General features: G+C 31.7%; 1 protein-coding gene across 9 annotated transcripts in view; it reads left to right on the plus strand.

Moving 5' to 3' along the window:
• Nucleotides 1–25495, plus strand: part of Ankrd26 (ankyrin repeat domain containing 26) — a 120366-nt gene that overhangs the window by 25580 nt on the left and 69291 nt on the right. For 6 of the 9 annotated variants that reach the window (XM_047552213.1, XM_047552212.1, XM_047552214.1 and 3 more), the window contains 9 exons: nt 1724–1847; nt 2129–2190; nt 6072–6165; nt 7567–7665; nt 8262–8290; nt 8387–8459; nt 13047–13117; nt 17620–17783; nt 20406–20573. In XM_047552213.1, coding sequence (XP_047408169.1) covers nt 1724–1847; nt 2129–2190; nt 6072–6165; nt 7567–7665; nt 8262–8290; nt 8387–8459; nt 13047–13117; nt 17620–17783; nt 20406–20573 — 884 coding nt within the window. The remainder of the gene's footprint in view (nt 1–1723; nt 1848–2128; nt 2191–6071; nt 6166–7566; nt 7666–8261; nt 8291–8386; nt 8460–13046; nt 13118–17619; nt 17784–20405; nt 20574–25495) is intronic. The other 3 variants (XM_047552206.1, XM_047552209.1, XM_047552210.1) reach the window with 2 other exon arrangements.

Consider the following 25495-nt stretch of genomic DNA (forward strand, 5'->3'; position numbering starts at 1 on the left):
AAAACTGGGTTTTACATTTTTTCCTTACATCATTCTGGTACTTAAAATGCCTGATCTATAATCCATTAAACATTTCCTTATGCAATTTAAAGCATTTGTTTTTGAAGGTAGGGTCATGCAATGTGCCTAGACTGACCTCAAATTCCGGGATCAAGTAATTCTTCCACCTCACCCTCCCATGTAGCTCCAACTTTAGATGTGACCTACCATGCCTAAGCTTACAATTTAAACCTTTTATGATTATTTATTTATTTGTTTTGGTACTAGGAATTGAACCCAGCAGCACTCTACCTTTGAGCCATATCTCCAGCCCTTTGTATTTTTTTTTTTTTTTTTTTTTTTTGAGACTGGATCTCACTAAGTTTCTTAGGGCTTCACTTTCGATCCTTCTGCCTCAGCCTCCCAAGTCACTGGAATTAAAAGTATGTGTCACCACGCCAGGCTTAGGATTTATTTTTTAAAAGGAGTCTTCTTGCAGCTTCTTGAATTGGTATCTTAGAATTAAATCTTTTCATTAAATTAAACAATGCATATTAGTATAGCACCCCAGAAACAAGTAAATACATATTGCATATATCAGTATTTTCATATCCTTGAAATAAGTGTTGATGTATGTATTTGTAAATGTGGTCACCCATTTTTCTCCTTGTTGTGTTCATTTTTAAAATTGCAGAGTTCTGTGTAGGTTTGCATTATTTAATTATAAATGTAGTATATTTTACAAATACTTATTTTCTTGAATCCATGTCCTTATTAAGGTTGTATGTTCCTACTCTGAATGTATTTATTCAGTTCTGGCATCTAAGTCCTCTGAGTGCCTGAAATTTGATATGTCCTCAACTTTAGACATTGATGTTAACCTTTTCTGATTCTATACTAATATAATATGTCATCCATTTCCCAATTCTAGTAATTAGTACATTTTAAATAGCACTGAAACACTAAAGCTAAGAAATCCTGAACTCAGTCCCTCAAATCACCAGTCTAGTCTGTTACTAAGTTCTGTATATTCTACTTACCATTTTTCTTGTCTTATTGCTGGGATTCACCTTCTCACTTGTCATTTTGAAATGTATTTCTCTTGTTCTGCTTTCTGCCATTATGTTAATTTATCTTTATTTTGCTGCCCAGGTGGCATTTCAAATGCTAAAACTCATCTCCTTATTACCCATTATTATTTCCCACATTACATGAAGGGGAAAGTTCATATTCTAACATGACACATATCTTTTGTGGTTTGGCCCTGATCTATCTATACATCCCTGATCTATCTATACATCCCTTTCCCAGTAACTGTATTCCAGATTTACCACATTTTTTTTCTATTCTTCATTTACTATGTGATTTCATTCCTTATCCTTTTGCTGTCCTATCCCTTCACACCCTCACTTTGTACTTTCTCTTTCTTTTAAAATGTGACCGTTTGCAACATTCCCAGAGCTTTCTAGGTAGAACCGATTCTTTTGTCCTTTTTGCCCTTAACTGAATTCATTTCAGTTGTAGAACTGAAGAATAAATTATACTTTATTCTTATTTATTTCTCTGTATCTCTGCCTCTACTTGATAATAGACAGGAATCGTTTCTATTTTTAGTGTCTTCCAAGGTAGTGCCTAGGATTTGGTAGGTACAATAAATGTCGTCTTACTGACTGATTGAATGAGTGAGTTGGTGACCACCTGAATAAACATTTTTCTCAAGTCAGGTTTTTTTTTTTTTTTTCAGCAGGAAGGAACAACAAAACCAATAATTGGAAAAGAAGAAAATGGTACTAAAAGTGCTTCACAAGATCAAACAAATAATGGGAATTTGACTTACGTTGACACAGGGCCCAAAAATAATAAAAGTGGTAAGTCAGTGAATATCTATGAAAATTTTTCTATATTTAAATACTATTATAAAAAATAAAGTGTTTAGATCCAAGAAAAGATACCCATTTCTTTTATATTTTTGCTTTTGCTGTCATTCTCCTGCAACCAACTTCTTCCTAATACTGCATCAACCCTCTGAAATTCCTTTTTGTTCTTCCTTTTATTTTATTGCAATATTATTAATGGAGATAGACTTGTACATATATTTAAAATTCACAGTACTAAGTATTATTACTGTATCTGTTACTACATTTTATAGATATGATGTCTGCATTGGGATTAGGAGACGAGGAAGATGAAGAATCACCTTGGGATTCTGAGGTATTGTCTGTTATTGTTATTTTTGGAATAAGCATTGAGTGACGTTAAAACATTGAAGAGGATGCTTTGTGTTTATTCCACTGTCAGTTCTTTGGTGCTCATCCATTCTATTAAAAGAATAATCAGTACTTTACAAACTGTATGACACAAGTACCATCTTTTTAAAATTGGTGATTAAAATAATTGTCTTAATAATAAATTATACTGTATTCAGTCAAATTACTCAAATAGCATAGGAGTTACTATCTGACTTACTTTAAATATATGGGATCATACTGTAATATATCTAAACGTGATTAAACCTGTGTTGCCAAAGTTTTATGGATTTTTTAACTCAGTATTCATCATATTTTGATATTTCCATAGGTTTTTAAGATTTTTACTTTGTATTTTGATTCTCAGATTTCATATTGTATATCTTTTTTTTTCTTTTTGAAATATAATCTTTAAAAGCATCTCTGGGAATTAAAGTACTCAGTTTTTACTTTTGAAAATATTTTTACAATTATTTTACCAAAAATATTTTGACTAATTATTCAGTTCTAGCTTGAATATTATGTTTATCTGAACTACTAGTATTTTCTTTCTCTGAGTTATAGTGTATCCTTAATAATGTGGGAATTCTGCTATCATCTTTGTAGATTATCTGTTTTCTTTCTTACTGATTTTAAGCCTTTTCCTTTTGGTATTTGACTACTAATGTTTCGTTATTTTTATTTATTCAACTCTTTTATGGCCCACTGTACTTCTGAATAAGAAGTATCATGTTTAACTTTCAATTTTATAAATTTACTTCTTTATTATTTGTCCCTCATTTTATTAATTTTATGTTTTATTCCTTCTTAGTTACCAAATATGTAACAATAATTGTATTTTCTATTTTCTTTTCTGTATTATATTTGGTTACATTTACTCTGCTTAGTCTTCCATTTCATTAATCCTCTTATCAGCTCATTCCAATTTAGTGTTTAATCCATATAAAAAAAATAGACATTGTTACATTTCTTAAAAAGAAGGTGCGGCTTTGACTTTACTTTCTCACATCTGCAAATAGCTAAAAGGAATAATATCCTCACACTTTAACATATAATTAATAAAGTAAGTATATGCTAATAAGTATATTACTACTGCATACTAAAATTCTGATCATTTGTAGGATTCATTTAATGAAGCCAATGTGGTATAGTGTAAAAAACTAAAACTTAGAAATCACAGGGAATCAGCTTGCATTCTGAGGTTGTTTATCTAAAAACTAAAGATTTATTCAAGTCAACCTTGTGACTCTGTGTTATATATGGATATATTAAAGTCCTAATGTGATTCAGAGTGAAAATTTGGACTAATTTTTATAGCATTAATAAGTAAACATGAAAGTATTTCTGTATTTGAACTGTGAAGAATAGATCTGCAAGGAATGTTTCAGCCTCTGAGAAGGAAAAGCATGAGAAATCGTAAATATGTGAGAATATAGTTAGTTTTTCTGATGTTTTAGTTAAATAGAAGCCATTTTTGAAAATAAAATTTATTGAATACCTTTATGTCAGCTATGCTTACCATAATATAAGTATAAACAGTGGTGAACTATTTTAAAGTGATCACTGTGGAAAAAGATTGGAAGGACCTGATTTTTATAAGCAGCTGCTTCATTATGGTACCAGCACAGTAGCTGAAGTTAGAAAACAGAAAATGTCAGTATACTGGTTTTGTCATTTGGTAGCTATGAAATCTTGGAAAATTTACTTAAACTATTGAAATGTCAGTAACCTATGGTACCATAAAGATGGTACAATGTCTCTTAGATATGTGTAATGAACAAATATGGTGAAGAAATGTGAAAACACTTTGTAAACTAAGAAATGTGTTCATATTTATTAGACAAAGTGTTTATTTGTTAGACAAAATGATCTCAGTGGTATTCAGTGACTTATTAAATTTCAAGATTTTTTTTTAAATCTGAGGACAATAAAATGGAAAGTGTCAAGGAAAGTGTGAAGCTTACAAGTTGAAGGGGGCATATATGTTTCTAATTTGGAAATGGTTTCAGTAAACTATTAATGGGTGTTTTATAGGAATATAGTGATTTGGTGCTTGAGGCCTTCCTGATGAGATTATAAATGTTTTGACCTTGAATAATTTCCTGCTGTTAACTGTCTACTATGTGGAAGGCAATTAGATATGGAATTCACCACATGAAGACTTGTGCTATAGTGATAGAATAAAAAAACAAGTAAGCAGGCACGGTGGTGCACACCTGCAATCCCAGCAACTTGGGAGGCTGAGGCAGGAGGATTGTGAATTCAAAACCAACCTCAGCAACAGCAAGGCGCTAAGCAACTCAGTGAGACCCTGTCTCTTAAAAAAAATACAAAATAGGGCTGGGCATGTAGCTCAGTGGTTGAGTGCCCCTGAGTTCAAACCCCAGTACTAAAAACAAAAACAAATAAACAACAAACACTTGTTAAGTCACCGTAAGTGCTTCATATAAAGTAAACAGAATGCTAGTTTAAAAAATACTGAGGAAGTTTGTAGTTGGGATGGGTATGAGAATGAAATTCTGTACTAAGGGGAGATAGCTCAGTCAGTAGAGTGCTTGCCTTGCAAGCACAAGGCCCTGGGTTCAATCCCGGGCACCGCAAAAAAAAAAAAAAAAAAAAAAGATTTCTCTAAAGTGTAGATTGTTCTGAGTGCGATATTGAAGCTTATAATTAAAGGATGGGAAGGAGCCAACCATGTGAATGTCTAGGAGGAGAATATTCTTGGTAGAGAAAACAATGAATCGCATCTGTCCATCATTTTACTCTCAACATCCTGGAATGACCTGGACGCAGGGAGTGGGATAACCATCATCAGTAATCATTTTTATTAGTGTAATGCATAGAAAAGAAAATATACAAATAAGTGCCTGGGCACATTTTATTTAAAAAATATTCTTATGCATCCTCTCTTATTAAGATTTGCTGTACATTTTTTGACATTCATTGTTTATTGGGAAAGAGTTGAACAATGAGTCTAATATTTGTATGCTATTAAACATAGCATAAAGATAAGTTTTTGTTACCACTCTGTCATTTTATTCAGCCATTTTTCCTATAAGTAAAAATTTGTCAAAAATATTTGATATTCTCTTTATTTAGTTTTATTGTTTGTTTTTTGGTTTATGGTATAACAAATTGAACCCTGGGGCTCACACATGCTAGGAAAGCACTCTTACTGAGCTACATTCCCCAGCCCTTCTATTTTTCATTTTGAGGCAGGTTTTCATTGAGTTGCCCAGGCTGACCACCAGCTTGTGATCCTCCTGTCTCAAACTCCCAAATAACTGGAATTACAGGCATGCCCCAACAAACTACAAAAAAAATTTAGATTTTCTAAGTCCATGTTTACCTAAACGAAGGAGCTTCTACAATGTTTACACTCAGGATGACACTCTCTGAAGTTGCTTATCATACCAAGTTTCTTTATTTTAACACTAAAATTATTTCTTGTCCTTAGAAGTGTTTGCAGTGTTTCATGCTATACTTTGCAAGTGTACTTACAAGAATTTTTTTAAAATGTATGTTTTAAATGTTCTCTTATGTTTGGTGGGGAATGCAAAGTAGAGTTAGGTATTATGGAGTTAAGTTTCTTTTTGAAGTATACACATTTGTTAGTATTTTATCTATGAATATGTTTCCTGTGCCCCTCCATGCTTAGTAGCCATGTGAAGATAAAAGATAGTCTTGATCTAGACAAAGCATATGAAGTTCTTTATTGAAATGTTTGACTTTTTATGCATGCATCTGTCATTTTAAAATGTAATTGCTTTTAAAATAGAACATTCAGCTATCTTCTTATAGCTAGAAAATCTTTATGCAACTCATTATTAATATTAATTTCACTAGAGTATCTCTGAGAGTCTTCCACAAAAGGGTATTAGTCATTTATCTGGGGCTGTGCGTCAAAGAGGAAACAATATAATCAATGGACAAGGAGAAGGTAAGAGCTGTATTTTATTAAAAAGTTATTTGGCAAAGTGTTTATTTGAAAATGAGCACTGATACGTTCTAATAGTCAAAGACACATTAAATGCATGGTAAGGGAAAAAAGTAAAATGGTAGTAAATAGTACATCTTATCAAGTTTCAGCAGCAGGTTAAATTTGTAGTGTCGAAGGAGCTGAATTATTATTATTATTATTATTATTATTATTATTATTATTATTATTTTAAGATAGAAGACCTGAGGAAAGTTAGTAAATAAGAAAGTGGAAAAGAGAACAGGGAATGAAGAATTAAGAAAGGCAGAGAGTACGGGAAGTAAATGAAGGGAAAAGAAGCAGGTATACATAGTGGAGAGTGGGAAAATAAAGTAATGTTTTGGAAAAATGAAGATCAGGGTATTAGAAATGTGGGATGAATATAAAGTAAGCTTCCAGTTCCAAAAATTTAAAGCAAAATTTTTCTTCTCTTGCCATTTTCCTCACTGTTGGGAGGGCATTGAGAATTGAAGTACTCATCACACAGAGCTATGTTTTATTTACCATAAATGAATATAAATATATATGATCAACCATGAATGCATATAATTTAATGTCATGTAAAATAAGAACAAATAAAATGTTTTTAAAAACTGAAGAGAATTATAAAGACCAGAAAAGTAGGATTAGCTCTGAGGAGATCAGAAAAGCCATAGCCTGATGAAACCATTAGAAAGTTTTTCACTTTTTATGTAATTTCAATTTAGAGAACATGATAGGGATGAACTTGAAGCTATTAAGGTAAATTAAGGTAAAGGAACTGGGAACTGACTTAGACCACCTTTTGTGGATCATTTTAAAAATGTGCATCCTGACTCAGCAGATCTGTAACTTTGTTTCTAATAAGATCTCAGGTGATGCCAATGCTGCTGGTCCTCAGGCAATACTCTGAATGGCAAGGACCTAGACTTCACTTTAAAGAAACCTGGAGGACCAGCCATTGGATAATAATACAAGACATTACAGGATCAAGGGAAAGTATAGATTTTGTTTTTATTTCTGAGCATGTTTTCTACCCAGAGGGAAAGGACTAAAGAGATGATGAAATAGATATAATTCTAAGATACTACTGCTAAATAAAGAGGAAAAAGTGCTGGGAATAATTCATTTAAAAAAAAATAAAATGGAGAAAAATCAAGACCAGAATCTAGAGATACAGCAAAGCAGACTTAATTCTGGAAACAAGAGACTATAATGCAATTCATTCCTTGAATATCAAAATTGTTATTCTTAGTGAATATAGCACTGATTTTGAAATATAAAAGGTCATTAGTATCTAAAAATTCTGTGACAGTTCAGTTTTTTTTCTTTTTTTGATAACCATATTTCAATATTGAAAGCTTGTTATACATTATTTCTTAGATATGGTTTATATACCATCTTGCATGAGTGGATCAAGAAACGTTAAGATGGCTAAACTAGAGAAAACAAGAGATGTAGGCATACCAGTAGCCAACATGGGTATGAAAAAAATGAATATTTTTATTAACTATTATTCTACAAGTATATATCCCAGCTGATCATTTCAGAAAACTTTGTTGAGAAATACATTTTTGCATTCTACTGAACTCTTAACTACAACTTTGTACTTCCTAAATTACAGAACAAATTGAGTGACATGATAAATACTTGTAGTATATGGTTCTAATGTGTTACATAAAGATCTATGCTGTTACATTCTGCCATCAGCTTTCACATCCTGTCAGGGTCATGTGTTGCTCCTCCGATTACAGATCACTTTTCTGTCCATCAATCGGCATGTTCATATCGGTTCATGTGCACACTTCTACTTTAGTTATGGTCATTAGAAACATAATCTCACTTTTGAAACTTTAACTGCATGTTTTATTAACCTTGTATTCCTGGTTTTTTTTTCTTCAATATATTTATCATGTTGCTGTCCTAACCAGGGGGAAAAAAACAAAAAACAAAAAAACCTCAACTCTAATTTCCAAACCTAAGCATGAAGATTCAGCTCCATACTAACTCTGCATAAACATATGATTGGCTTTGTGATATCTACATTTAATTGATTGTATGTCCCCTTTGCTTTTTAGAATCTCCTGCGAAATGTCCTCAGTTAAAGGTAAATATCTTTTATATTTTTATCTTGAAATTATTAACTGTATGCTATATGCAATATATAATATTTATTAAATATCTTGTTTCAAAATGCATCCAGACTACCAGTGAAATGAAAGATTCTCTTCTGAGTAAAGCCATAGGAATGAAGGATGTACAAACATTCAAATCAGGTAAATTTTGCAATACAAATTATTCTGGAAAGAACTACATTAAACTATTTGAAATGCTCAGTCTTCTTATTCCCAATTTTTTCCATGTTTGTTGGAAAGATTTGACATAAATAATACAAATGTAATTATTGGTTCATGTTTGAAAAAAAGGTATTTATAAGCATAAAAATTTTCATGTAAGCTTTAATTCAGATATTTCTACTTTTATGTTGCAGTGCCCTAAAGTTCCCAATTTGGAATCCCTTTATTTGTTAGGGATTCACAGAGGTTAATTATGAGATTCTAAGATTTTTCCAAAGTTTAAAAATGCTTATTGGAGAGCTAGGCACAATGCTTATGCTTGTAATCCCAGCTTCTCAGGGCATCTCTGAAGAGTTTTAAGATCCTCTTTAAAAATGAAAAAAAAAAAATGTGTATTGGATTCTAATGTCAAATTAACTTTATTTCTTCTTAGTAATTGTTAATACTGATGATCTTAAGCCAATCAGATGTTCTGATTAACAGATTGTGTGTGTGTGTGTGTGTGCAAGCATGTGTGGGTATGTGTGTTTGATGATTAATAATGGGTAAAGTAATCATGCTTTAATAGCTATTTGGAACACACAGTTCTTCAAAACTAATTTTGAAACTTTTGGGCCTTAGGATTCTTTTATAGTACTAACAATTATAACAGACTCTAAAGAACTTTTATTTAAGTGGGTTATATCTATTAATATTTACTATATTAGAAACAATCTGAAAGATTTAAAAAATAAGCATGCATAGTCATACCTTACAGTAGCCATTATATTTGACTCTTTAGCCATTAGAACTATGATTTTTTCACACATCATATCTCTGAAAAACTCCACTATACATTTATAAGAGAATGAGTGTGAAAATGACGAATAACATTTAGTATTAATTAGGCTTCTTGGACCCCTGGAATAGATACTGAATTCCAGGGATTCTCAAATCACTATTTAGTACCAATGTTTTAAACCATGGATATCAAATGGTAAGGGAGCCTGATGAAATGACTTTTAAAGTTACACTTCTATATTTCTTTTTTCTTTCACTTGTCTTAAAAAGTTTAAATCTGACAATTTTGTTTATAAAGAAATTTTTATTATCTATACATTTCCTATTTCATGTCATTTTTATATTCATTGAATTTTCCAGTGAATTATTATGAACCTAGATTTTTTACCCTTGCCCTTTGAAAAATGGGAACAATTACATCACGTCAAGGTATCATTTTTTGTAAAAATTTATGATGTTTATCCAGGACATAAAGGTAAATTTTGAGGCACTGAAGAAAGACCATCTTATTGTAATTAAAGTAGATTTTTTAATATAAAATGGTGTATTAACTAAAGTCCATGTCTTCAGAATGCAAATACTGTCATGCATATTTGAATTTAAAATAATTAATAATTTTAATTCAAAAATTCACATTTCTGAAGGATCTTAATAATAAATAATGCTTTCTTGGAAAACAATATGTGATAGTAATGGCTGTGTGAAACAATACTGTAATACTAATAAATAAAAATGTAGAAAAATAGGGAGGTGATAAATAGGTAATTGAACTTATCAAGTACAGTATATGTAAAATAAAGTAAGCCATGAAGGAGTAGATGTATGTGGGGCACAGGGGAACATGGGACTATTTATCTGAAGAAAGAATTTGCATAAGTTGGTTTCAGTTCTATTATCATTCACATTCTAATAAATGAAAACCTTGTTTTTGAATTTTTCAGATCAGTTCTAGTTTTTTTTTTATTTTTAAAATTTTTTAATTTGTTGTACATGACAGTAGAATGCATTTATACATTCTGATAGATCATACATAAATGGAGTGAAGTTTCATTTTTCTGATTATATATATCGTAGGATCACATCAGTCATGCAGTCATATATGTACATGAGGTAGTAATTACTGTTTTATTCTACGGTCATTCCTAAGACTTGTCAAAGATCTAGTAATTTAATGCAAATCAAAACCCCATCAAGATTTCATCTCTCTTCAATCAGAATGGAAATCGTCAAGAATACAAATAATAATAAGTTTGGGGGAGGATATGGGGAACAAGGTACACTCATACTTTATTGGTGCAACCACTCTGAAAGGCAGTATGGAGATTCCTCAGAAAACTAGGCATGGAACCACTGTATGACACAGCTCTATCCCACTCCTTGGTATATATCCAAAAGATCTAAAAGCAGCATACTGTAGGAATGTAGCCACATCAATGTTCATAGCAGCACAATTCACAATATCCAGATTATGCCCTTAATCAAATAAAGAGATAAAGAAAATGCGGCATATACACACAATGGAGTTTTACTCAGCCATGAAAAAGAACAAAATTATGTTGTTTGCTGGTAAATGGATAGAACTGGAGACTACAGTGCCAAGTAAAATAAGTCAGACTCAGAAAGTCAAGAGTCAAATGTTTTTTCTAATATGCAGAAGCTATTCTAAAATTAGGGGGGAAAAGAGAGAAAGAAATAGGGGGATGCCATCAAAATAAAAGATCAGGGAGTAGTGGAAGGGGATTGACGGGGAGGGAGGAGAGACTGGATAAGGTAAAAACAGTGGGATGAATCTGACCTAACTTTACAATATACATACATGAATAAACTACATGAATCTTACCATATGCATATCCACAAGACACTAATTTTTTTAAACAAATGTAAATAAATAGATCTCAAGTAGAGGAAAAGGGGAAGAGGGACGAAAGTGGGGGAAGGTAAAAGTAAGTACTGGAGGCTTAATTGGAGCAAACTACACACCATGCATTTATTATTATGTCAAAATAAATTCTAATGTTATCTATGACTAATATGAACCAATAAATTTTTTTTAAAAAAATTGAAAGATCTGGAAAAAAAATCTAGTAATATGAAAGCTGATGATAAATATCCATTTGTATCATAATCAGTGACTGAAAATCAGTCACCATCCACAGAATTTGGAAAGATGACCTTAAAGAAAAGATGAATATTGGGGCTTTGTTTCTGTTAAGGAATTATACTCTCCATGACCTGTGAATCACAAAAGGCAGAAAACAAAGAGAGTAAAGAAGGTAATAAAGAAGCATAGAGAATACAACCATAGAGTTCCTGTGCATGGTTTCATGTTACTGTAGTTCTGACTTTTCAAAAATCTTTACATGGTAAAATTTGCCATATGAGCTTTTTTTTCCACATTTTTTAAATTGGTACATTGTAGTTGTATATGTTAATGGAATTTGTTGTTACGTATTTGTACATGCACACAATATAATAATTTAATTTGACTGGTTTCACTCCCCAGCACTTCTCCCCTCCCTCCCAAACTCCGACCCCTTTGTCTCTTTCCTCTACTGATCTCCCTTTTATTTTTAGGAGATCCACCCTCACCTTTGTTTTCCTTTTTTCTCTCCAGCTTCTGCATATTAGAGAATACATAGGACCCTTAACCTTCTGAGTTTAACTTATTTCACTTAACATGATCATTTCTAGTTCTATTCATTTTCCAGCAAGTGCTATAATTTCATTTTTCTTTTTGGCTGATTAAAACTCCAGTGTGTATATATACTACATTTTCTTTATCCATTCATTCCTCTGTGGACACCTAGACTGGTACCATAGTTTTTTACCTTGTGTTTTATTCTCCTTACCTAAAACCATACGGAATATCTCTTTAAGAAGGCATGTGGATTCTTTCCCTAACCTAACATAAATAACATATTCTTCCCCTAATATACAAATAACAAAAAGAATTAGGAGAAGGAATAATTTTGTTTAGCCTAGTATTTAACATAAACTTAAGAGTGGGGATCAGGATATTTAGAACTCCTAGGCTAAGTGGGAAAAGTTTAAAGATTGCCTACTCAGACACAACTTTTTTTTTTTTTTTTTGCTTTATTTTTAGGTTCAGAAGCAAAAGGAACTGATATAAAAAGAAATAATTTACAGTACAAGTAGTAAACATACAATAGAGAAATTGATAAAGTAGGTAAAATTGATAAGGTAGCCCTCAGGAAAGTAATACCTATTTATCTAGGAAATGATAGCCACAATTAAGGAAGACTTCATCTAGCATGCCAAGTCTTAAAAGAAGAAAAGAAATTTGTCAGAGCAGTCTATGAAAACATTTTAGATATAAGGAACAAGTGTTGACTGATAAAGGTGAAAAGTAACAGTAATTTTGGAAGCCATAATGATGAACAAAATGTTTAGCAGGTTGTTTAAAAGTTACTGTTATTAGGTAGAGAATGATATAGAGTGCAGATTTATTTATTAATATAGAATTAATAGTTTTGATTCTGAGGGTTTATTTACTTACATTGAGTGAATGAATTTGTTGATGAATCTTTTGAGTTGTATGTATGCTTTGAATGTGGAAACATCTAGTATCTCTAATTTGTTGAAGTTTTGGATTATTACAGTTATTTCCTAAAGAAGTAAATATTCAATTAAAGATTAAGCTTAATTTAAATTTGTATTTAGGAAGATAAAAATAAATTATTTTGACTTTTATTATTTTCTATTTTTATAAAGATTATCACTTTTTTATCATTGTTCTAAGTAATTTGTGTTAATATTTGTAAACAGAACCAGACTTAGAAATAACATCAGAGGAAGAGCAAAACAGCCTTGATGGCAATGAAAATAACCAACCACAGGTATGTAAAAATTTAAATTTCTAGTTTAATATCTTTTGCTTTAATATTGTAGTATAGGGCAAATAAAATTACTTTTCAGAATAGCCTCTTAAAATCAGTAGATCATAATATAATATTAATATTTAGTTTTAAAAGCATTATAACTAGTTATAAAACAAAATCTTATAATGTATAGTAATCTGTAACTAAACTTTTCCTTGGAATTTAGGCAAAATTTTTCTGAATATCATTTGTGCTTCCATTTGTAAAATCTTCTTTACATGATAAAGAAGGTAAGATCAAATTTGAGTTTTTTGATGACAGAACTGAAATTATGAATACTATAACAGTGATGGTCACTGAATTGTGTTCATGTTAAGGGATAATTATTCTCAGTGACTCAAAATTTGTAGTTTTATATATACTAATACCAGACTTAAAAGTTCTGACTTAAAAGTTAACACCACATTCTGCCTTGTGGTCTCTAATGTATTTCAGTGTCTAAGATGAGAAAGAAAACAAGATTATAAAATCAATCTAACTGCCTGTTAAGTGAATCATTTCTTCTAGAATGAAACCTTTGGCATTAGAAAACAAATAACTTTCTACCTTATTTCATTTCAATGTGGGAAGTCAGTAGATATTATAAAAATATATTCATCCACTATCTTCAAAGCACTTTAGAATATAATAGAACAAGACTTAACACAGTCCATATAAATGCTTAAGACTATCATAGTATATCACTTGCATTAAAATTTTGGATTTTTTTTCTATTTGGTGTTTATTGATATTAGCTTTCCAGTTACCAATCCTTAGTAAAAGGATTTATATGTACAGTAAGGCCTCCCTATTTAAGGTATGATGAAGTAAAATCTTTTATGTGATGAAAACTTTGTAATATTAAAAATCATTTTTGATAAATTTAAAACATAATAAATTGTTTAATTCAAACAAATAGTGACAAAGTTAAGTTTGTTAGTTCATGTTTTTCTCCTATTTTAGTGTAATGTAAATTACTTTTCACTTCTTAGTTACAGTCCAGTGATTTGGGAGTAGCTGAACATACACTAAGTAGTTCAGCAATTAATTTTTTATTATTTTCTAATTTTTCTTTGCCCATGCCCTTTGATTATTTAAGGATAAAGTTATCTATCTCAAAGGCATGTACCCTGACAGAAAATAAATCTGAGAATTAAACCAAGAAAATTTGTCTGCTACTTTAGCATCTGCAAAAAGTAAATCAGGAACTATAAATGAATAAGGATTATGATAGGATATATTTGTATATTCGGGACTACTATGCAAAAGCATGAGGAAATGTTGATAAAACAAGACAAATTAGTTTGGACATAGAATGTACAACTCATCACAAATAATTAGCACAGAAGTTTGATTAAATTTGTAACAAATTAAAAAATTTCTGTTTGTTCTAAGGAAGAGCCACCATATGGCAACTCTGAAGAAGAAACAAACTTATAGGAAATACCCTCTAATTTGACAAATAATATACTTGATTGTGAGGAAAAAGATGCACCTATGGTGTCTATTTCTGTGCTATTACCGACATGTCCAGAACACAAAGAACCCAGTGTTGAAAATGTCTTTCCTTTCTCATTGGGGATCTGGATTCCCAGCATATGCTTGTCAGTCATCTAAGCTTTACTTAAGTGAGAATAAACAAACAAAAAAAAACAATAAAACAAAACTAAACAAAAAAGAAATCAGGCCGAAAATAATAACAAACTAGAAACAGAACAAGCTTTTAGCACAAATGAGAACTTTTATAATAATACAGAAAATAAACAAGGAACCCAAAAGTAATTACAGTTGAAAGAAGACTAAGAGTTTAATGTACAAATGAAAATAAATTCGAGCCAAAATACCACTAATCAGAAATTAGACATTGGACAGACTGATCACCACTGAGAAGTCCAAATTTGAGAGTCTTTATGAGCCGCCTGACAGACTATCTCATACAATGCCCAAAATGGCTGTTGGGAGAACAGCCCCAACCATAGTGTTGCAGGGGTTTTTATACAGTAAGTCAGTACACCGGTCGTGTCCATTTCTATGATTCAAAATTACAAACTAACATCATGAGATCTAAAATCATAAGCAGAAGGGGAAGTGGGTCAAAACGACCTTAGTTGGGTACAAGTTAAAGAATGATTACTAACATATAGATAGTAGCTGTTGACATGGTACATTGTCAAAGAAAAATAGGAATCAAAGAGAGAACAATTTTACATTATATATAAGAATTGCCATTTTGTGTTGGCAAACATGCTATGATAAGCAACTGTTAATGGGTACAGAGGCAGGGTGTTCCTACGGGAAAAGCATTTCCTACACAACATGGAGTCTCAGGGTAAAATGAAGTCTGTTTAGTCATTGCCCGTATAGCCTGGCTTATAACAATTCCATGGAGTCAAATATGTCAACCCATCACAATATGCCTAAATTTAGTAATCCAGAAAACTCCAATAAATGAGTCTTATGACTCAAATAAAAGGAAACCATATTTCTGCTATTAAGACACTTATGACCTAAAGTTCCTCCATTCTTCTCTTTTGATTCTGTAGAAGGATATGAGAGGGAGGGGCTGTATGAAAAATGGTGGAATTAGACAGACATCATTGCCCTATGTACATATATGATTACACGAATGGTATGAATCTACATCGTGTATAACCACAGAAACAAAATGATGTACCCCATTAGTGTACAGTGAATCAAAATGCAATCTGTAAAAAATAAAAAGATAAATAATTTTTAAAAAAAGACACTTATGAAAGAGCAAAACCGATGTAGAATTTGTCCCGGAGCCATTATATGTTAATTGCAGTGCCAGTAACTATAAATTCATGAACCTGAATTAGAAAATTTAAATTCTTCTCCACCATATAGTGATAGAATATCAAAAGTATGTCTAAACGAAGAATTGCAGCAAAAGAAGCAAAGGTTTAAGAATGAGATGGGCATGTTACATCCTGACTTTGGAGAAAGAAGAAATTCACCTTCAAAAACAGGCAAATGTTCTCTTGCTGGAACTCTTGGTTTTTCTCCTTATCAGTTATATTCTAATTTTTCTGCTTATTAAAAGCTCACTAACAAAATGAAGTTATAGAAATATGAAATTGTGTTTAGAAATACATTATTTCTCCTATCTAAAAATTAAGAGTTCAGGAAAACATTCTCATAATCTTTGTTCTTTAATCATCTTTAATTTTTCAGTCTTCCAGGTGGCATGTGAACTAGGAAACTAATTTATCTCTGTATTATAAGACTTTCTAAATCAAGATAAGCATAGAAGAAGTCTCAAAAAAAAAATAAGTTTGAGTTGGTTTTATTCTCCTATGTGAACATAATGGTAAAGGAAATAATCAGTGAGAAAGGTTGTAGATTTGAGAGTTGTAACAAGTACTCCCAGCCAAACTAATATGTTTATTTTGTTTTCATGTGCACAAATAACATTTATTTTACTCAAACCATTCCAACTTATAATTCCAACATGATCGCTTTAAATATTTTTTAAAAATATATGAAGTTCCATATTTTTATCACCACTCTCAAATGTTTTTATTTAATTAGTCCTTTACATTATATTCTTTTATAAAGTTTGTTAAGCTTTGGCATGTATGATATCACATAAGTAGCAGAAACCATCAGCCAAAATTTTGATATTTGGTATTTGACTCCAGAGTAGAAAGGTGGAAATCTGAGATCAACAAAAATCTGGAGATGTAGTTTAAAAGTGAAATTAAATGAGTATCCCCATCCCTCACAAAGGCATTTAATTACTTTGCCAAAGTCACTTCTGTGTGATTAATTTGGTTATTTTATCTGGAAATTTATTTGATGTGACATATGGAATTGTAACATTTCTTCAGGTGCCATAAAATGCTGTATAATTCCACTTAACCTTAATAAATACATAAAGCCTTGCAGGAAGTAAAACTTTTCTTGGTTTTACTCCTGTTATTTTAAGTAGATAATGGGACTGAGTAGACAGTAAATTTCATACCCTCCAGATATAAAGCTTTATGATTATTGAATGTGAAATTTGGAAAGATCTCATTTTCCAGAATTTCACAATATTAACTCAGCACTCTACTCCATCTGGTGTTGAAGACCCACATTGTGAAATTTTCTAAATCCAGCTGTTTAATGTAAAATTCATGTAGTAAACACAGAAGAGGGAAGGTACATTTTGTGTATTTTTCTTTTTATTTCTGCCAGTCATACAAGGAGTAAAAACTAGGTTAGATAATAAAGTGTTAATGAAAATACAAAACATAAAATTAAGAATGGCCCTTTATGAAATTTTTGGAAAATTCTGTTTCTTTCATTCAAACAGAATTGAAGTAGAATTCTGAAAAATATCAATGACCTATAATGATTAAAGTAAGCACAAAAGTTTTTTATGGACTGAAATTATGGCAAACTCAACTGATAAAATCATTGAAAACAACTTTTTTTATTGAAAAGTAGCACCCCTATTATCAAACATTTTGTTACAGGTTGAAGAAAAAAGGAAGAAACACAAAGGTAATGAAATAGAAGTGTCAGAAAGCCTGTCTGATGGTTTTGCTGCTATAGCTGATGATGGACTAATTCAACAAGGAAAGAATGGAAAAACTGATAACCAACAATTTCCTATTGAGGAGAATGAAGAACATCATGGGTAAGACTATGGCAGTGTTTAACAGCAGATAACAGTTGATGTCCTGTAAAACTAATTCTAATTTGGGCTAATATTTGTGATTGACAAATATATTGCTATTCTAGAGATATTCAGTCTGGGTATCAGAAAAATGAAAATAAACATGAGATACCTATCTTCCAGTTACACTGATGTTTTCTTAAAAAAATAGTAACTAGCATTGGCCACAGTATAAGGAAAAAGATATCTTCATGCTGTATTCTTAAAGGAAATTGGTTAACACTTTTTGAAGGGTAATTTTAGTTAAGTAACATGTATCAAAATTTTAAATATATCATTCTTTTAACCTAACAGCTTCACTTCTGTTAACTGGATCCTTCTGGGATAGGAAAATAAACAACCTATAAACTCATGCTTGTACACATTTGTTATAGACATATATTATATGTATATATAATATATTATGATACCTATATATTATAATATATATTATATAGTATCAATATATTATATCCATATTATGTATTACATATTATTATACATATTATATAAAATGTACATAAAGGACATATAATATATAAAGAATATTTATATAAATTTGTTACATGTATGTATGTGAATGTTAAGGATATTTACTATAGCATTGTCATGTCACGAAGTTTGAGATTAAGTACTCTTCAGTGAGGAAATAGTTAACTTTTCATTTCAATAAAATAAAGTAGAATAAAATGGTTTAAAATGAGGTTACATCTGTAGTGTGCTGATTATTTCACAATTAAAATGTATTTAAAGCTTTTCATTTGATGACAAATCTTAGTCAAATTTTGTTCTAACACTTGTTAAGTTGTAGGAGGCAGATACATACTATACTCACACTCTGTTACCAACAAAATAACTAGTCAGTAGATTTTTTTTAGGTTTTGCTCACAATTTCTAGTGCTCAAATATTTGACTCTCAATCTGAAAATTGCTAAGGGAATCATGTTCAATATATTAGATAAAGCCTGTTAAAATTTTCATCAAAGAAATTTTGATATACTAAATCAGGAATTGACATACTTTTTTCTGTAAAGAACCAGGTAGTAAATATTTCAGTCTTTGTGGACCAGAAGGTCTCTGTTGTAGTCTATCATAGACGTTAAATGAATAAATGTGATTAAATTCCAATAAAATTTTAGTTACAGGGGCTGGGATGTAGCTTAGCAAAAAAAAAAAAGTATGACTGGAAAACATTTAGGTCATTAAGTATGGACCCTTCTTTTAAGAGCATCACAGCTAAGTGGCATTGGGAATGACCTAATTTTTTTCTTGTTTAGCTATATTTTTCAATCCTTACATAATGATTATATGGTATATTTTAACACTTTAAAGTTTTTTTAAATTACATATATGTGGTACTAAAAAACTACTAGATCAAGGAATTAAATAATAAATTCATAAACTTTTAAACTTAGTTAAAAGACCCCTGAAAATGTCTTAGTTATATCTGATACAAACTGATAATCACGTTGTTCATCTTTATCAGTAAAGACCAAAGTTTCATGAATGGTATTTCTTGCTTCACAAAAATCTTCTAATTCTAGGATGTTTTACACTACTCAAGTATAGGAAGTAGTTTTTCATATTAAATTATTGAATTCTGTAACAAGAATAAAAGGAGAAAAATTCAGAAAATCATCTTATAAACTGAATTTTTGTAAATTCTATATGATGTCACTTGAAATATGTGGTGTGGTGCATACTGAAATATATCATCTTTAAAATGCATAATGAGTTGGGCTCAGGGGCACACACCTGTAATCCCCGCCAGTCAGGATACTAGCAGGAAGATTGCAAGTTTGAGGACAGCCTCAGCAACTTAGTTAGGCCCTAAGCAATTTAGTGAAACCCCGCCTCAAAATAAAAAGTAAACGAAATCAGAAAGTTAGCCCAGTCGTAAGACACCCCTGGGTTAAGTCCCCAGTACCTGTAAATAAAAAAATGGACTAAATTAAAAAGCAAAAAAGGTAATTATATGCATATAGGTATCTTTGAAAAGGTTTACTGCATTAGTCCTTGGGGTTTAGCACAAGGGCTAACAAATCTAGCTCATTGCATTTCTATAGAATTTTTTCATTGTGTGCATATGCACATGTGTTGTTAAATGGAACCCAGGGTCTTGTGCTAGTCAAGTGCTTTACCACTGAGCTACAACCCCAGCCCTCCATTCACTCTTGAACTCAGTAATTTTCATTCCTTGCCATTCCTCCACAATTATTTTTCCCAAGGTCACCACTGATTTTCACTTTAATAACTCTAGACATCATTTCTTCCACCTCATTTTACTTACCCTGTCAGCAGTATTTGACCCAATGAATAACTCCTCCAAAACACCTTTTTCACTTGACTTTCAGGATATTACTCACTTCCTTGTATGTAGAAATAACTTTTCATATGTCCACTTTTATATAACACTTCATATTATAATTGTATATTTACCCATTTCTTTTTAAACAGGTAATATACATTTTGTTTCATTTCACTGGTACTTCATAACTTTCTGAATTAATAAATAAATTAAAATGAGAAAGATTGGAATTTTTTTATTGTTCATCAGTAGAATAATTACCAAACACAGGCTTTTTAAATTTATTTTTAAATTAGCAATCCTGCCTTACATACAAAAGAAGTAAAGAAAAGTGAAAATGAAAAATGTACCGCCAAAGAATCTGTGACTACACCAGCATTTGAGATGACTGATTCATTAACTGGTGGTCTGCTACAAGTGAAGGATGTTTGCTACTTAAGTGAAATAGATCAGGATGAAGGAAGGTAAAATCTATAAATTTATTTCCTTGTGAAAGAGTGTTAACAGTGATTACTTTTTGGAAATAAAACAGTGTAGCTTGGTCTGCAGGAAGAGAATATTCAGTGATATCAGTACTGTTAACAAGTTGATTAAAATAAGGATGAGTGACTGACAAGGAGCAATTTCAATAAATGGTCACCATGGAAACCTGACTGCAGTAGATAAGTGTGGACAATACCTTAAAGAATTCTTAATGGGAAAGACAATAGAGAAGTCAGTAATAAGAAGAATGTAGAGTTGTTTTCTTTTAAATAGAAGTTTTGAGAGGATGCTTTTGTGCTGTTGGAAATAATTCAGCAGAAGATGACGTATTTATTCAATTGTGTTTGCATGTCCAAGTATTAGAAAACTTCATACTTTATCTGTGAGGTATTATACTAAATTAATTGTCTTTAGAACATCTATCCATGTGTGTGTATTTTTTTATGGTAAGGTACTGTTCATCATGAATTGGTTCAGAAATGGAATATCCCAATATAACTGAGCATGTAAATAATGACCTAAAAGTTAACTGCCATACATAGATTTTCAAAATTATGTAATAAAAAACATATAAACACTGAAGTTTGAAGTTGCACTGAATAGAAGGTAATCAATCAGTCAAACCTTGTGCTTTGAATAGTATCATCATAAATAGCTATATAATTTTGTATGTTACTCTAAAATATCAGGTGTGTCAATGGTTGTTTAAATTCTGGGGAAATGGGGAGGATTTTTCTTATATACAATAGGAAAGTAACAACCTAGCATATATTATTGCTTTTGAATTACAAAGTTCTGAAGTATAAAAAGTCTGTTTCCCTGTACCAGCAGTGTCATTGACATTATAATGTTTGATAAGTTTATATTGAATGCGTGAATATACAGTTGAATAGATGAATGATGCCTGATGATGAATACAGTTCAGTAAATGAATGAATACCTGTTCATTAATTTCTTTAGGAAACAAAATCAATCATTGGTTTAATGAAAATAAAGTTTCCAAAACTACCTAGGTATAAAATCTTTTTCTTTTTAAAAAATATTTGCAAGATTCAGAAATCATTATTTATAACCAGGTGCAGTGGCGCATACCTGTCATCTCAATGGCTAGGAAAGCTGAGGCAGGAGGATTGCAAGTTCAAAGCCACCCTCAGCAGTTGGCGAGGCCTTAAACAACTTAGCGAGACCCTGTTTCAAAATTAAAAATAAAAATGAACTAGGGATGTGGCTCAGAGGTTAATTAAGCACCCTCTGGGTTCAATCCCAGGTACCAACAAAAAAAAAAGAAGAAGAAGAAAAAGAAAGAAATTATTTTTGTAATTATAGAAATGAAATGATTATGTGGATTAATCTGCTATTTTATTACTTAAAAACACTTGAAAAGACATGTTAGTTTCACAGCACATTGTGAAACACAGGTTGTAGAGCCAGAATTCCTGGGTTTGAATTCTGGATTTGCCACTGATGGTCTCAGGCAAGTTTCTTGACCTTTCTTTGAAAACCTAGTTTCTTCCAAAAAATACCTAATGTGTTACCTACCTCTCAGAATTGTTACGAGGATTAAAATGAATTTAACATATGTACAGTGCTTAAAATAATGCATAGCAGTTCCATAGTAGGTCCTGATAAAGTTAACTTCTATCATGATTTTAAAAGGGTTTCCTTCATATAAGCACTCAAGTGATATTTTCTAAATGGGTCTTAGTGCCCATAAAAGTGTTCTTTTATTGAAAACAAATAACAAAAAAACTTATATTTTCTATCAAGTAAATATAAGTAACGTTATGTTTAACATATTTTTCCTTTTGCTTTGATTAAAGTTTGATCTAAATTTAATTCTTATTTTCTTTTTTTTTCAGTCAAATCACTTTTAATTTGATTTCTCATTATTCTTTGTTCCTCAATCAATTTGTATTGATAAATTAAAAGGTGACAGGTATAGAAACAGATTTTCAAAAGTGCAAATATGTTTTTGGAGCATACCCTCTGAAAATCAATGAGGAAGAAAAGACAGTTTCTTTTAAGCATGAAATTTATAATTCTTTTTTTTTTTTTTAATTTTTTTTTTTTTACGTTTATATAGGGTAATGATGTTTATTTTATTTTTCCCCTCGCCCCCACCCCTCCCACCCCTCTTTTCCCTCTACACAGTCCTTCTTTCCTACATTCTTACCGCTCTCCTTAGCCTAACTCTAAACCTAACCCTTAACCTAATGCTAGCCCCTCCCACCCCCCATTATATGTCCTCATCTGCTTATCAGAGAGCTCATTCGTCCTTTAGTTTTTTGAGATTGGCTTATCTCACTTAGCATGATATTCTCCAATTTCGACCATTTGCCTACAAATGCCATAATTTTATCATTCTTCATTGCGGAGTAATATTCCATTGTATAAATATGCCACAGTTTCTTTATCCATTCATCAACTGAAGGGCATCTAGGTTGGTTCCACAATCTGCCTATGGTGAATTGAGCGGCAATGAACATTGATGTGGCTGTATCTCTGTAGTATGCTGATTTTAAGTCCTTTGGGTATAGGCCAAGGAGTGGGATAGCTGGGTCAAATGGTGTTTCCATTCCAAGCTTTCTGAGGAATCTCCACACTGCTTTCCAGAGTGGCTGCACTAATTTGCAACCCTACCAGCAATGTATGAGTGTTCCTTTTTCACCACATCCTCGCCAACACCTATTGTTGCTTGTATTCTTGATAATCGCCATTCTAATTGGGGTGAGATGAAATCTTAGGGTAGTTTTGATTTGCATTTCCCTTATTACTAGGGATGTTGAACATTTTTTCATATATCTGTTGATTGCTTGTACATCTTCTGTGAAGTGTCTGTTCATTTCCTAAGCCCATTTGTTGATTGGATTATTTGTATTCTTGGTGTAGAGTTTTTTGAGTTCTTTATAGATTCTGGAAATTAGCACTCTATCTGAGGTATGGTTGGCAAAGATATTCTCCCACTCTGTAGGCTCTCTCTTCACATTTCTGATAGTTTCCTTTGCTGAGAGAAAGCTTTTAAGTTTGAATCTATCCCAGTTGTTGATTCTTGCTTTTATTTCTTGTGCTATGGGAGTCCTGTTAAGGAAGTCTGATCCTAAGCCAACAAGTTGAAGATTTGGACCTACTTTTTCTTCTATAAGATGCAGGGTCTCTGGTCTGATTCCGAGGTCCTTGATCCATTTTGAGTTGAGTTTTGTGTAGGGTGAGAGATAGGGGTTTAATTTCATTCTATTGCATATGGTTTTCCAGTTTTCCCAGCACCATTTGTTGAAGAGGCTATCTTTTCTCCATTGCATATTGTTGGAACCTTTGTCTAGTATGAGAAAATTGTATTTATTTGGGTTTGTGTCCATGTCCTCTATTCTGTACCATTAATCTACCTGTCTATTTTGGTACCAATACCATGCCGTTTTTGTTACTATTGCTTTGTAGTAGAGTTGAAGATCTGGTATTGCAATACCCCCTGCTTTGCTCTTGCTACTGAGGATTGCTTTAGCTATTCTAGGTTTTTTATTCTTCCAGAAGAATTTCATAATTGCTTGCTCTATTTCTGCAAGGTACATCATTGGGATTTTAATTGGAATTGCATTGAATCTGTATAGCACTTTAGGTAGTATAGCCATTTTGACGATATTAATTCTGCCTATCCAGGAACATGGGAGATCTTTCCATCTTCTAAGGTTTTCTTGAATTTCTTTCTTTAGTGTTCTGTAATTCTCATTGTAGAGGTCTTTCACCTCTTTTGTGAGATTGATTCCCAAGTATTTTATTTTTTTCGATGCTATTGTGAATGGGGTAGTTTTCCTAATTTCTCTTTCTGAAGATTCATCACTTATGTATAAAAATGCATTGGATTTATGAGCATTGATCTTGTAACCTGCTACTTTACTGAATTCACTTATGAGTTCTAAAAGTTTTCTGGTGGAATTTCCAGGTTCCTCTAAATATATAATCATGTCATCAGCGAACAGGGATAGTTTGAGTTCTTCTTTTCCTATTCGTATCCCTTTAATTTCTTTGGTTTGTCTGATTGCTCTGGCTAGAGTCTCAAGGACGATGTTGAATAGAAGCGGTGAAAGAGGGCATCCCTGCCTTGTTCCAGTTTTTAGGGGGAACGCTTTCAGTTTTTCACCATTTAGAATGATATTAGCCATGGGCTTAGCGTAGATTGCCTTTATAATGTTTAGGAAAGTTCCCACTACCCCACTTTTTTCTAGTGTTTTGAGCATGAAGGGATGTTGTATTTTATCGAATGCTTTTTCTGTATCTATTGAAATAATCATGTGATTCTTAACTTTAAGTCTGTTGATATGGTGAATGACATTTATTGATTTCCGAATGTTGAACCAACCTTGCATCCCTGGGATAAAACCCACTTGATCGTGGTGCACTATCTTTTTAATATATATTTGTATGCGATTTGCTAAACTTTTGTTGAGAATTTTTGCATCGATGTTCATTAAGGATATTGGTCTGAAATTTTCTTTCCTTGATGTGTCTCTGTCTGGTTTAGGTATCAGGGTGATATTGGCTTCATAGAACGAGTTTGGGAGGGTTCCCTCCTCTTCTATTTCATGGAATACTTTGAGGAGTATTGGAATGAGCTCTTCTTTAAAGGTTTTGTAGAACTCGGCTGAGAACCCATCTGGTCCTGGACTTTTCTTTGTTGTTAGACTTTTGATGACCTCTTCTATTTCATTGCTTGAAATTGGTTTATTTAAGTTGTGTATGTCCTCCTCGTTCAGTTTAGGTAGTTCATATGTCTCTAGAAATTTGTTGATGTCTTCGAGGTTTTCTGTTTTGTTGGAGTATAGATTTTCGAAATAGCTTCTAATTATGTTTTTTGTATTTCACTCGTGTCTGTTGTGATGTTTCCTTGTTCATTCCGAATTTTAGTAAT

Source organism: Sciurus carolinensis, chromosome 5, assembly GCF_902686445.1.
Source record: "Sciurus carolinensis chromosome 5, mSciCar1.2, whole genome shotgun sequence".
In the NCBI taxonomy this organism is placed as follows: Eukaryota; Metazoa; Chordata; class Mammalia; order Rodentia; family Sciuridae; genus Sciurus; species Sciurus carolinensis.